Source organism: Magnolia sinica, chromosome 5, assembly GCF_029962835.1.
Source record: "Magnolia sinica isolate HGM2019 chromosome 5, MsV1, whole genome shotgun sequence".
NCBI lineage: Eukaryota > Viridiplantae > Streptophyta > Magnoliopsida > Magnoliales > Magnoliaceae > Magnolia > Magnolia sinica.
This window is the reverse complement of record NC_080577.1, coordinates 19839876-19854059: the sequence shown is the minus strand read 5'-3', so window position 1 is coordinate 19854059 and position 14184 is coordinate 19839876. Positions and strand designations below refer to the sequence as shown.

The following is a 14184-nucleotide window of genomic DNA, read 5'->3' as shown; positions in this document are numbered from 1 at the left end:
ATCTTCTCTCCCGCATATTATCAGTCAGGGTTTATCCCTTATGTTAGTTATGCACCATTTAAAAATGGTGGTGATTCTTAGAACATACGTATGGTTTAGTTGTATGAAAATCTAGACCGTCCAAATATGTGACCCAGATGTGGATGGAGCAGAGATAAAGCATTTTGATTAGAATATAATACTTAAATCTCTTATTTTTATTCTTCCAATTCGGACCACTTTATGCTTACTTTTAACCATTCATTTGATATATATTACTTTTAGTAGTATAATACATAGAGATATGCTTCATGCACAATGGAACCTGCAGTTTGGATGGTCAGATCATCTGTAATCTGTGCCACATGTGAGGATGATGATTCACCACCATTTTGTTAAATGGGGTGAACAAACACAGGAGTCTAACGGTTGTTGGAGGAAGGAGTAATATGGTACGTGCGACTCTTTTTTTGACAAGTATATATGGGTTTTCATTTCTGACAAGTGGGCCAAAAAATCTAGACCATTGGTATGCTGTTTCCCATCTTTGATGGACATTTTCCTAAAATATAATTAATAGGAATATTGCAAACTTTCAATCTACGCCCTACAAATACAGGGTCAATTAGAGAAAACAGAATAAACGGTCCACATTCGACGGAAAATAACCCCAAGAAAAGTTGAACGAATTTTCTGATCTTCTGATAGTTTTTCATACACACTGGATTGTAACAGACCGATGATCTGGATTGCTGAACCATAAGCTCAAGTTGTCAGAAATAAAAACCCGAGTGTAATGATCCTAGAACTCCTCCCAATTGCTATTTTCAGATCCACACGCTTGTGGGAGCCCTTACATCCACACGAAGGTATATGTGCGAAATTCTGACACGTGTGTGAGATTTGAGATTTCATCAGTTGGGCTAGACTGTTTAGATCTTATGGTCTAAATTTCAGGTCATTTCAAACCACAGGTGGGCCACAGAATACGAAAAAAAAAGGATGGCCAGGGATAAATTTTTTAACGGTCAGATATGTGTGTGGATGGCCCCACATATTGGTGGTTCAGAGCACTGATCAAATGGGCCTCAACATGGACAGATCATGCCTTAAAATTTTCTTAGATTGGATCTTTTACACATGCAACCTTTGCCCTTTTACAATTGAAGTTGTCGCTATATTGCTATCTTAACCGTCCATCTACATGTCACCAATAGAAGGGTTAAGATTCTTCAATCACGAATGTTTTTGGGGCCCCACATGCATGTTCAACAGCCTCGATCACCAATCCACGGGAATGGGCTTATCCAGAAATCGCCCAGATTGGAAGATCATAGCTACTAATCACGAGCCTCTTCTTTTAACGTATGCCGTTGAGGTATTTCTCTGCTTAATCGTCTGTTCTCAGCTTTCTTATTGAATGGTTAAGATTTTCCTATCAAGGATACTTTTGTATGTATACTCAATCCACAGTGGGCCCTCACAGATCAGTGGTATAGATCACTCAACTATGGGTCCCACTTGCACAAAATGAAGAGGCCACTAATTTGGTAAACGGATTGGTTACTCTCCCTGCCATCAGCTAATGGCTGGTGATCAGTGCTCTGTGGGCCCCACAATGATGTATATGTTTCATCCATGATGTACATCTATTTTTCTATATCATTTTATGGTATGAGAACAAAAACGAGTTATATCCCACTCTCAAGTGGACCACATTACAGGAGAAAGTGTTGAATGAACGTCGACCATTAAGAACTTTTTGGGGGCCATAAAAGTTTTGGATCAGGATAATATTTGTTTTTTCTTTTCATCTAGGTATTTATGACCTAATCAACAGATTGGATGTCAAATAAACAGTACATTGGGCCTTAGGAGGATTTTAAGGGTGGATGTCCAATCACTATTGTTTTTCTGTGGTGTGGTCGACCTGATATTTATATTCCTCTCATTTTTTGTATCAAGCTCTGAAATGATCTGTAAAAATGGATGAACCGAATGGATGAAACAAATACATCATGGTGGGGCCCACGGAGCACCGACCATCAGCACGGGGCTGGTGGCAGGGAGAGTAGCCAATCCGTTCTCACTAATTTGTACCTATCCTAAATTTTGGTGGCAGGGCGCTGCTCTTGCAGTTGCGATTCTTAAGGGCAACTAGGACATTGACCCGATCCTTTCTGTGGTGAGGAATTATCGGATTATGACGGCCCCAAGCTGCATATGTGGTACTATGTTTAGTGATCAAGGCCGTTAGATTAGTGGGTCCCACCGTGGATAGGAGATGCCCCTGAATTCTACTATATTGGAGGATCCTAGCTTTTTAATCAGTGGACTACAAACGATCCAACCAGAAGCTAAGCATTTATAGCTGGGATCTTCCAATATAGTACATTTTTTTGGAGGAAACCGTTGGGTCCACGTGCGAAGAGACCGTTTGCTAGGCAGGGGTGGGCATGGGTCGGGTGGTCTGTCCGGCTTGGCTTTTGATCCATTAGCCAGGTCCATGGGCCCGTAATAGGCCTGGTATGTATGGCCTGAACAATTTTGGTACAGGCTTGGGCTCAAGTCATATCTTGCATGAACAACATTTCTTTTCATTTTTCTAAATGTCTATTTTTTTTATATGTGTGGCCCACTTAATTAAGGGATAGGGATTAGATTATTATGGGCTATGGCAGGTCTGACTAGGGACTAACTAAAGTGCCATTTGGTAAACTGAAAAATAAAGTCTGAAAATTAATTTAGTTGATGAACGCTTGTACAGCTAAGTTTATGTACTTACAAGTATTGAAAACTTTATTTGAAAAAAATACGATATCTAAAAATAAGTTTTTTTTTTTCCCACAAAAATCTGCTTGTGCCAAATTTCGTGACAAGGCAATAGTGTATCTTGTCTCATATTCTCCAACGTTCTTATACATTTGTGTTTTATTTTTATCAACCGGATTTTTGGGAAAAAAAAAACTTATTTTCAGATATAATATTTTTTTCAAACAAAATTTTCAATACTTTTAAATACATAAACTTAGCAGTATAAGCTTTCATTAACTGAATTAATTTTCAGACTTTATTTTTCGGCTTACCAAATGGCACTTTAGTTAGTCACAAGTCAGACCTACCATAACCCAGAATAATCCAATCCCTATCCCTTAATTAAGTGGACCGCACATAAAAATTTTAAATAAAAATAAAAATAAAAATAAAAATAAAAAGACATTTAGAAAAATGAAAAGAAATGTGATTCATGCTATGACTTGAGCCCAAGCCCGCCCCAAAATTGTTCAGGCCATACATACCAGGCCCATTACCAGCCCATAGACCCGTCTAATGAAACAAAAGCCAAGCCGGAAAGACCACCCGACCCATGCCCTATTTATATACATCAATCAAACAACCCCTCAATTAATGGACCATATTCTATACTCTTCTTAATAGAATAATCATAAATCTTTAATAATATTAAGCATTGGGTATCTTTGAATTAAATAAATATATGAAATAAAAAAAAATGTCTACCATCTTAAAAAAATCAAACACTTTTTTTCATTCCTTTGAATGTATAGTTCTTATACACATCGATTGATGTTTCATGAGACAAATGCTTTTGATTATTAGATCATGGGTCCCACTTGTACTGATCTCTCTATTATCCGGGCCCAACATTATATGGTACCTCTCAATACATGTAGGCCACCACAACAAACCGTTGTTATTGACTATTAAAAACTTTTTGCGGGGCACAAAAGTACTGTTGGGTGATGTTGATTGTTTAATGGCATAAGTCTAAGAAGGAGGCAGATTGAAGGCTTAGATGGAACACACTACATAATGTAGTGGAGATTGAATTCCTACTATCGGAAACTTCCAAAGGGCTATTGTGGTGTTTATTTGCCATCCAACTCGTACGTATGGTTACATAGTCCTGTGTGAAGGGAAAAAATAAATATTAGCTCGATCCAAAACTTCTAAGCTTCCAAGAAGTTTTCATTGGTAAGCTTTTAATCCCCACTACTTCCCTTGGTCAATTCAAGCCTTTAATTTACCTCTTTTTTTAGTTCATGTCCTAAAATTAGCTGTCAAAATGGATAAATGTCGTGGATAAAAAATATATCACAATGGGTCACAAGGATCCCCTAAAAAGATCGTCCATCTTTAGATACCCAATCCACGTATTGCCGGTGACCTCGGCACATAGATATTCTGCTGCCGGGGACTATGGGTCCCACAGATTATCCCCTCAGAGCAAATGGGTTGGAGGCTTCGGTAGGCCCTACTGTGATACTTATGTGGAATTGCTGACGAGTGGGTGCTTCACCACACATTAGGCTGAGGACCCAAAACTAAGCCCCATCGGTGATTTGGGTGGGCCACACAATTGTAAATATTATATAGGAAAATATGGGTGGGCCACAGGACTGTAAATATTATATAGGAAAATGCTTACCCTCCAAACAATTCTATGGTGTAACCCACCTAAATCATTACAAAGGTTATTTTTGGGCCTTAGTCGTAAATTATGTTATGTCATCCAATGGTTGAAGATGATTTCATATAATAATCAAAATAAGCCTGGTAAAAATAAAGGGTTGATGTCTCTCTCCAGTAGTTTCTTTTGGTGTGGCCCACCTGAATCATAGATTCAACTTTTTATGGGCTCTAGGGCCTAATGTGAGATTGCATATCTAATGATTGGGATTGCATATCTAATGATTGGAGTAGATCTCACATACATATCTTAGTGGGCTATGAAAAATGAAGGGTCGGGGTCCAATAAAATTTCTTTTTTTTATCATTATTGTTATTTTTAAATATAAATGTGTAACAGTGGGAGAGGAAGGCCAGCCCTTTGATTTTTGGTGGGCCTACCATCATGTTATGTCAAATCCATTCCAATCATTATATGTGTAATCCTATGTTAGAGCTTGTTCCAAAAATCCAGGTTGCCTTGTGATTCCAGTTGGCCACACCAAAGGAAATAGTTAGAAAGGAGACGTCCAACATTCAATTTTATAGTGCCCACCATGATAATTTAATAGAATCCACTCCAACCATTCGATTCTATACAAAAGTTTAGACCTAGGCCTAAAAAATCAAGCTTATCGATGATTCAAGTGAGTCACACCTAGTGTTGACCTCTACACTATTTCTAATTATTTCTTTCATCTGATTCATGGATGGGGCTGACTTTTGGTCCCAGGCCTAACATGGGTGAAACACCTGTGGTTGAGGTGGATTTAACATAAATATCACAGTGGGTCTTATCTGAGCCACCAACCCATTTGATCAGTTGGGCTTTATCATACAAATGAGGTAGCATATCAATTAGGTAGGAATTAATTGTAAAATTCCTTTAAAAAATGACAATTATATGATCATCTAACCATTTTATTGATGGCATTTAATGGACAGTTGAAATGAAAAATATCCAAGGGCTCTATTTGAACATACTTGTGTACATTAATCAAAGGCTAGAATTATTGTAGCAATTTGATTTTGGGATTGCGACTTGGTAAATGTGGGTTCATAATTAACTTAATTTTTTTTTTCTTATTTTTGCTAATATATGTCAAGATATGATTTTTGAGTGCTTGTATATCAAGTATTACTGATAATTACCATACCATCCTAGACATCTTTAGCTTAATATGACGGAATTTTGTTGGGCCAGCTCTCTAGCGGCACATGTTCCAATCAAATCTTGCTATGTTAGGTAATTGGGGATATCTCTAATGATTTAATCACCTGAAAATATGGATCATTGCCTAGGCAGGATTTGATGAGTCCATGCAAATCTAAGTTAGAAAGTTGTTCGCTTAAACAACTGGGCCCCTCTGTCTTTAACAGCAGATGGCCTACAAACATACACGTGCGTGCACAGACACGTGTGGAAAAGTGACCAAGGATTATATTTGCTAATTCTATATATGCACGTTTAGCCCACTGATACACATGCACACGTGTGCTAATATGGAGCCTGTAAGCTTAGGCAGTTCAGATGGGCCACAATGTATACAGTGAACTGATGGTTAAAGCAAATTCTTTTTCGAGCCATTCATTTGTTTTGCATGTTTTTGTGTCCTACACTCCCACTTGATGGAAAGATCTGATCAAGTGTTCCATATTGGCACGTGTGCCCGAGTGGGTGTCAAGGTTAACACGCGCGGGTGGAATTAGCAAACCTTAGAAAAAAGCAGAGCTAGTTTGTTTACGTTCTACCATGGTCCATGCCCAGAGCCTTCAAGTAAGAAAGAACAACGGAAAATGTTAATTCACCACTAGTTAGCAATCTTACACACAAATACAAACTAACCACCGAATGCCATGACTTCAAACTGTTTTTACTAGCCTAACAAAAAAAAATTGGATCCTCAAAGGCTACATCTGGAGTCCTATTTAGTTTCTCGTAACCGTCGTTTGACCCACTAACAGATAATCAGAACGGTCTAGTTTTCACAAGAAGGTATCTCCATGGTGGGGCCCATCTGATGAGTGGATTGGATGTCATATGCATGTGAGTGCCGAAAAGGTTTACCCACTAGTGTTCACTAGCTTCTCTTTGTCGACATAAAAGTATTGATATATGAATTTACCCCAAGTGATGGATTCAAAGAAGAGGACAATGAGGCCGAGAAAGGCAAGGATGGTACGATAAGCCCATTTCCATTGTTGAGATGGGCTGAGAATGTCAATACCTTTGAAAATATTCACTACTATCAATGTAAACAAAGCATAGCCAATGAAATGATGGTATATGCGCCAGTACTTCAAGAAATCGTCCTTCTTCTTAGGCCTTAGCCACAGGGCCAGCACCTGTGCCAACATCACCAACCCAAAACACAAACCTTCATAAGGAATTTAAACAGAAAACAGAGAAACACACACATACACAATGGGGGAAGAAAAAGAAAAGAAAAAGAAAAAGAAAAATAGAAAACAGAAAAAGAAGAACTTCTTTATCCTAACTTCGACTTGGCTGAGTTAATCGAGTCTCTTGAGGACTCGGTAAACTAGGCCAGTCACACACTGACTCGGTAAGTTCTGCTGACTCGCTAATAAGGGTAGAACTCGGTTGAGTTCTCAGTCAACTCGCCTGGTCGGGAAACTATGAGAGAGAGAGTGAGAGAGAGAGAGAGAGAGAGAGAGAGAGAGAGAGAGAGAGAGAGAGAGAGAGAGAGAGAGATAATTGTAATTACCATCAGGTGTGTCACATTGTTTATATATTTTAAATCAAGTTTTCCAGCCCCAACATGGCCACACGGTGTAGAAACCATGGCTCAAAAACTTGGAGCTTGCACTTGAGTCTGTCTAGCTGAGTTGAGTTGGAGACCTGGACGAGTCTTAGACTTGAAATCTGTAGATTAATTAATTATGTAAATTTTTAGGGTAGTTGTGTATACTTGAGAGGTCTTCTCAAAGTCCAACCGGTTGGCCTGTCAAGGCCTTTTTAGATACCACTCAATAAGTTCTTATTATTATTTTTTTTTACAAAAAAAAAAACAATTTTTTTTTTTTTTTTTGTAACTCAACAAGTTACTTTTTTAAAAACTTAAGTTAGTTTAACAATTGTGATGTCATCCAAAAGTAACTTATGTGATTGATGTGGGTCGCGGAACACTTTCATGTCCAGGATGAACAAGAGAAGACCCAATCAGAAGCGGAAGTTATCAAGACAGTCAGAACCTAAAGAAAGGCATATCTTGCAAACAAGGAGTTACTCGACGTACCATATACGATTTTACGCCAAATTCGCTAGATTCCATCATATCGAATTCTATGTTTATTTCCATTTTTACTAATTTTAGTAAGTTTTAGTTTAATTATAACTTTTCATCCGTTGGGCTTTGGAGTTGTGTCCAACATAAAAAGTGTTTAGAAAAATTAGGAGAATAATGTGGTTAATACACATAGGACACGTACTATAAGGGGCCTATTTAATTTTTCACAATACAGGTAAATCCCGGTAAATAAGTAATTATTACTTTTCACATTGTTTGAAAATGTGAGAGCAATTCCACCTCGAAAATCGATACAAAAGTGTTAACTTAAATATGTGGACCCCACTATAATGTATATGATGTATCTGCACCGTCCATCTATTTTATTAGAAAATTTTGGGCCATGACCCAAAAAACGAGGCAGATCCAATACTCAAATGGCCCACACGAAAGGAAATAGTGGCCTTAATTCGTCCACCATTGAAAGTTGTTTTCTTCACTAGGCCCACATTAAGATTTTTTTTTTTTCATAATCCAACCCATTCATAGTGTCACACAGACATGGATAAGGGTGAAACACAAATATCAGCTTAATTCTAAACTTTTAAGGGCTCCAAGAAGTTTTTAATGGTAGGTATTCATTCTCGTTATTTAATATGGTGTGGTCCATTTGAGCATTAGATCTGCCTCATTTTTTTTGCTCATGCCCTAAATTCAGCTGGCATAACAAATGATCGGTGTGGATAACTCACTTACATCACAATGTGCCCCATGTTGATTTTGTAAATTTCTTGATTTAAATGTTTAAAAAGTAAGTTGTCACATCTACATTGGTAAAGATGTGGTAATTACCTAGGTAAATAATTATTACCCATTTCCATGGTAATGACACTTAAGCTTAAAAATCAAACAGGCCATAAATAGAAAATTTACTATTTATAGTAAGTTGCAAATTCTAGGAGTTTTAGTTGTAGTTTGATTCTGAAATTTCTCACATTGCTTAGTATCTCTATTTAAAGGGTTGTGAACTCATTTATTTCATATAATATATATATTTTAAATAACTTTTTGACTCCCCATATCATGTGATGGATGGTCTTGATAATCAAGGGAGATCCCACATGATGCAAGGTCCACATCGAAGGTGAGACCCACATGATGGATGGTCCAACTCAAAGGTCCCCACATGATGGATGATCCATATTAATGTGGGCTACTATACCTCATATTAATCGTTCAGGGTGGACAATAACATGAGGTCCAATGGATCGGACCAAAGACCTCATATGTGAAGTATATCATCATCATTAATATCTAAGCCTTATATTTATATAGAATCATGCTCACCTACGCATCTATGCATGTGCGCACCTTTGCACACGTGTCATGGCCGTCTAATCTGAACGGTCCATGTGATGCGGAATCCTATGAAACCCCAAGGGACACATTTTCACCCTAATCTAAAATTCTGGTGGGCCATAGCAAAGAGAAATGTAAATCAAGGGAGTAAACTATTTTCGATTTTCATGGTCCACCAAAGTTTTGGATCAAAGTAAAAATTGGGCCTAAGGTTTCATGATGTGCTGCTTCACGGTTAGATTTTGGAGTCACATCACGTATGATGAGTTCTTCAAAAAGTTCACATGAGTTCCGTGCAAATTAACTTATGTGCGGCCAAGCATTTGGCACACACACACACACACACACACACACACACACACACACACATATATATATATATAGAGAGAGAGAGAGAGAGAGAGAGAGAGAACTTTTTAAGAACTTATTTCCGGTGATATGAGCCCAAAATCTAAATTATTCACTTGATGCATCACCCTATGAAACTTTCAAGGCCCAACTTTTACCTTGATTTCGAACTCTTGTGGGCCATAGCAAAAGGAAATAGTTTCCTCCCTTAATTTGTCTATCTCTTTCATCATGGCCTACCAAAGTTTTAAATCAGGATAAAAGTTGGGTCCTGTGAGTTTCTTAGGGTGCTATATTAGGTGGACAAATTAAATTTTGAGCTCATATCATCGGAAATGAGTTTCCAAAAAGTTCTCATGAGAACTTTTTGAAAATTCATTTTTGATGATATGAGATCAAAATTTGAACTCTTCACCTAATGCAGCACCCATGAAACCCTTGGGCTCAACTTTTACTTTGATCCAAAACTTTGGTTGGCCATGGTAGAAGGACATAGTTTCCCTTGATTTACATCAGGGTAAAAGTTGAATACTAGGATTTTCATGGGGTGCAGCTACCTTAGGTAGACAGCTCAAATTTTGAGCTCATATAATCGGAAATGAGTTTTCAAAAAGTTTTCATGAAAGCTTGTGAAAACTAATTGTGGGTAGCCGAGCATTCCTTATATGCTTGAGAACTCTATGAAAACTCATTTTTAATGATATGAGCTCAAAATCTGAACCATTCACCGAATGTAACACCCAATGAAACTCTCATGGCTCAACTTTTACCTTGATCCAATTCCGATAGGATATGGCAAAAGGAAATAGTTTCCTCCCTCGATTTGCCTCTCTTTTGATGTTATGGCCGAGACCAAATTATATATATATATATATATATATATATATATATATATATATATATATATATATATATATATATATAAAGGTGCCAAATCAATAGCTTGTTTTCTATTGGTTGTATGTTTCTCCTCTCCCTCCGAAGTCAAACAATGGCTTGTTTTGTATTGGTCAGTTGTTTTTCCTTTCCCTTGAAGGTCAAACAATCAAATCTTGCCTTCTCCCTTCTTTTCAATTGAGTGACTCTGTTTGAGTCGACCAAGTCATGGGCGAGTCAACTGAGTGAAGGGCTGAGTTTTGTACATTCCGAGTCTGCAGGACAACTTGGTCCAAAACCTGAGTCAAGTTGACTCATCTGAGTTGCAACTCCAATCACCGATTATTAAAACTATGGTACAACCCAAATGGATGGACCATGATCTTTTGTTCACCGTGGCCCACCCAAGAAATGAAATATCATGATTTTTAGATACATTGTCCCCAACCTGATGGAAATCTATAATCTCTAACTAATCTTCCATATTCTCACGAGTCCTTGTATGTAGAACATGTAATTAAAACTTACCTGCAATAAAGCCATGCTAAAGATCGTAATGCCTATGATCCGATGATTTCTCAAAATGTAGTTCTTCGACTGGTTTCCAAGCGACATTCCAAGTGCCCAACCGATCGTCCCAATCACAAACCCACATATCTGGCACGGCACATGAATAGCATAACTCTTCTCGACTTCGAATGGGAATTCTTTTAAGTACCTTGCACTGATAATTCCAAGCGGCAGGATTATCCCCCAACCTATCATGCTCACTATCCCATGTACCTGCACAAAATGCCCATTACATCACTAATCTTCATTTAATAAATGGAACTTTCACTAAAGAAAGGAGAACAAAGGGTAGAACACAACCATACTAGAATCCTTTGTGTTCATTGCAATTCTCTCTTTCTATGATTATAATCAGGTATTAAAAGATGTACAATGGTTTGGCGGAACTTAATTCACGTACTTTTCTTAGTTTTTGACGGTGATAATGTGTGCATCGACTGTCTGCAGACATTAGATCGATGGTCTCGCGGCTATCGAAGTTGTGGATGGTGGTGGCGTGCATACGAGGCTCGGTGCCAATCACATGTGTGCCAACTTGCCATACATGATTCAATCCTGATACGCTGTACATGGACGAGAGAGATAACGTTACCGACATGGTAATGAAGCCGGTCTCATTTGAATAGTCTGCTGCCAGTGATGTGTAGACGAGGTCGATCTTCGACGTTTTGAGTTGGCACAGGTGCTTGGTTTCGTCGGTGATATAGTAAGGTAGTACCATGATAGATCTGTTTTGTTGCATGAAGGCGATGAATGCTCTCGTCCCTACCATCTGTGGTTTGAGAGGGTTCACGCCCCATGCGACCCACCCGGTTGGGGTCGGGGGATGTGCGCCGAACAATATGTGGATCATCTGATCATTAGTGGTGGCATTGGTGACTTCCCAGCCAATTTCAGCATCAAGAGCTCCCAACTTCTTGCAGTTTGTGATTGTGATGTTTCTTGCATTTTTCATGATAGAGAAATTCCCATCAGCACATGAGTGGGATTTGGTAAGGATGGCTGGGAGGGCTGATAGAGCACAAATGAAGGTTAGAAGGACATGAGAGGTGGGCATTTTGGGAATGTTGGGTGGAGTTCCTTTCCTTGGCCAAGCGGTCTTAAAGAGGTTTTTGTGCATACGTGGGTTTATAGCATTGGTTGAGGTAAAGATGGACTGATATGATGCTTGGGGAGGGGCGTGATGCTTGCTTTGCAGTCACTCACAAATGGGAGCGGATTAGGTACGGCTCCGGTCTCATCCAATACGAACAAGGTACGGTCCTCCCGCGGGCCCACCTTGATGTATGTATATTCATGCTGTTTGTTTGTTTGTCTCGCGAATTGGGATCTTGCTTGACACAAACAGGATTTTCTGTTTTACCACATTGTGATTGGTCTATGTTATCACTGACATGGCGTTGTTGCATTAAATGTAGTTTGTGATAATGTGGTCCAATCACGTTGCAACAAATGACTGGTTGTGGCAAAGAGAGGATTCATACTCTTTTCTAGCTTATTTAAGGCATGAGCTTAAAAATGAAGAAGATCTAAATCTCAAGTGAACCATACTATAGCAAACGGTAGAGATCAAGCTCACACAATTAAAAACTTCCTTAGGGCTTACTGCAATGTTTATTTGCCATTTAACACGTTGATAAGATTGCATAAGTCTAAGTTAAGAGAAAAAATAAATAACAACTTAATCCAAAACTTTTGTGGCCCATAAGAAGTTTTTAATGTCAATCAACTTTATTCCATGTGATATGATACACTTGAGATTGATTTAGGGCTATTTCATTTTTGGGCTGATGGCTCATGCCATAAAATGTAGAATACATACATCATCAAGGTGGGCCCCACAGTAAGGGCCACATAGTCTTGGGTGAGGTAGGGGAGTAGATTAAGCGTGCCCCGGCCATCATCATGGGGCCCACCTTGATGTATGAATTGTATATTTACATTGTCAGTATGTTTTTCAAACATCCATTTTTCTGGGGCACGGGCCCAAAAAAGAAGCATATTTAAATCTTAGATAGACTACACCACGGGAAATAATGGTGATTGATCGTTAAAACTTCTCATGGGTCGCGAAATTTTTAGATCAAGTTAGATTTTTTTATATAATCCATTTTCGGCTCATCTAGATCTGTGTGCCCCTATCAACAGTTGGATGGCAAGTAAACATTATGGTAGACATTACGGGCTACGGTATAGTCCACCTGATCTGCCTCATTTTCAGAACCATCCCCTAAAATAAGCTGGAAAAAATGGATGAACGGTGTGAATATACAATACATACATCGAGGTGGGTCCTAAATTCAGGGCTGCACCATGATAGGTGACCTGGCCTGCACCTAATCCACTTCCATCGAAACTGTACACTTGGCATATGTTAAATGAAGTTAAACTAACTAAATTGTTGAACCCACTTAGTCAAAATCCCAAAGAATATTCGTTATTTGGTGGAAACGAACCATTGTATATTACTCATTCTGACCGTCTAATAAATATCAACCAAACCAAGAGTTAGATGTCTAATAAAGTGTACTTTTTTTTTTTTTTTTTTAATTCCAACTGGAAATAATAATTTGAATAATTTAATTTGATCTATTTTTATGACATGTATGCAATTTGTAAGTGCCTGTGCATCGTCAGCCACACTCCACAAGAGTATCAAAAATTTCACGCAAAGATTACTGGTTAAAGCGGTATTGATGGTGATTGGTCACTAAAAAGGTTGTTTCTTTAGTACATACGAGGGCACTGTTTAAGGTAAGGAATCTGGAGAGTGGATCACGTGAGACCCAAGCTTCACACGGGACGGTGCGGCCCTTACTGTGAGGCCCACCTTGATGTATCTATTGTGTATCCATGCCTTCCATCATTTTTTCCATATCATTTTATTTTTTAATCCAAAAAATTAATTTAGATATAATTATCAGGTGGACCATGCCAGAGGAAGCAGTGATTGAACATTAATGAGCCAAAAAAGTTTTAGATCAAGCTTATATTCAATTTTTCCCTTCATCAAGGGTTATGTGACCTTATCAATGGATGCGATGACAAATAAACACTACTAAAATATGAAAATATTCCCTAAGAAGTTTTTAATGGTAGGGCGTTGGGTCACTGCTGTTTTCTAGAGTATGGTTCATTTGAGATTTGGATCTTCTTCATTTTTAGGATCATACTCTAAAATGATCTGGAAAAACTGATGGACAGCAGGATATATAATAGATACATCAAAGTGGGCCCCATGGTAAGGGCCGCACCGTCTTGGGTAGGCCGGGGCCCACCTAATCCTCTCCCAAGGAATCTTGTACAACCGGCTAGCTCGTGCGGACGCCGATTG

The 14184-nt window shown here is 38.4% G+C and overlaps 1 protein-coding gene across 1 annotated transcript; it reads right to left on the bottom strand.

Annotated features, from left to right (window-relative positions):
* Positions 1–6224: 6224 nt before the first annotated feature.
* LOC131247247 (cytochrome b561 and DOMON domain-containing protein At5g47530-like) lies at positions 6225–11959 on the bottom strand. The gene is made up of 3 exons (XM_058247654.1): positions 11251–11959; positions 10809–11063; positions 6225–6792 (listed from the first exon to the last, which is right to left on the bottom strand). Exons 1-3 carry the CDS (start codon positions 11905–11907, stop codon positions 6511–6513), a joined length of 1194 nt encoding a protein of 397 aa, XP_058103637.1. The 5' UTR covers positions 11908–11959; the 3' UTR covers positions 6225–6510.
* Between the last annotated feature and the right edge of the window lie 2225 nt (positions 11960–14184).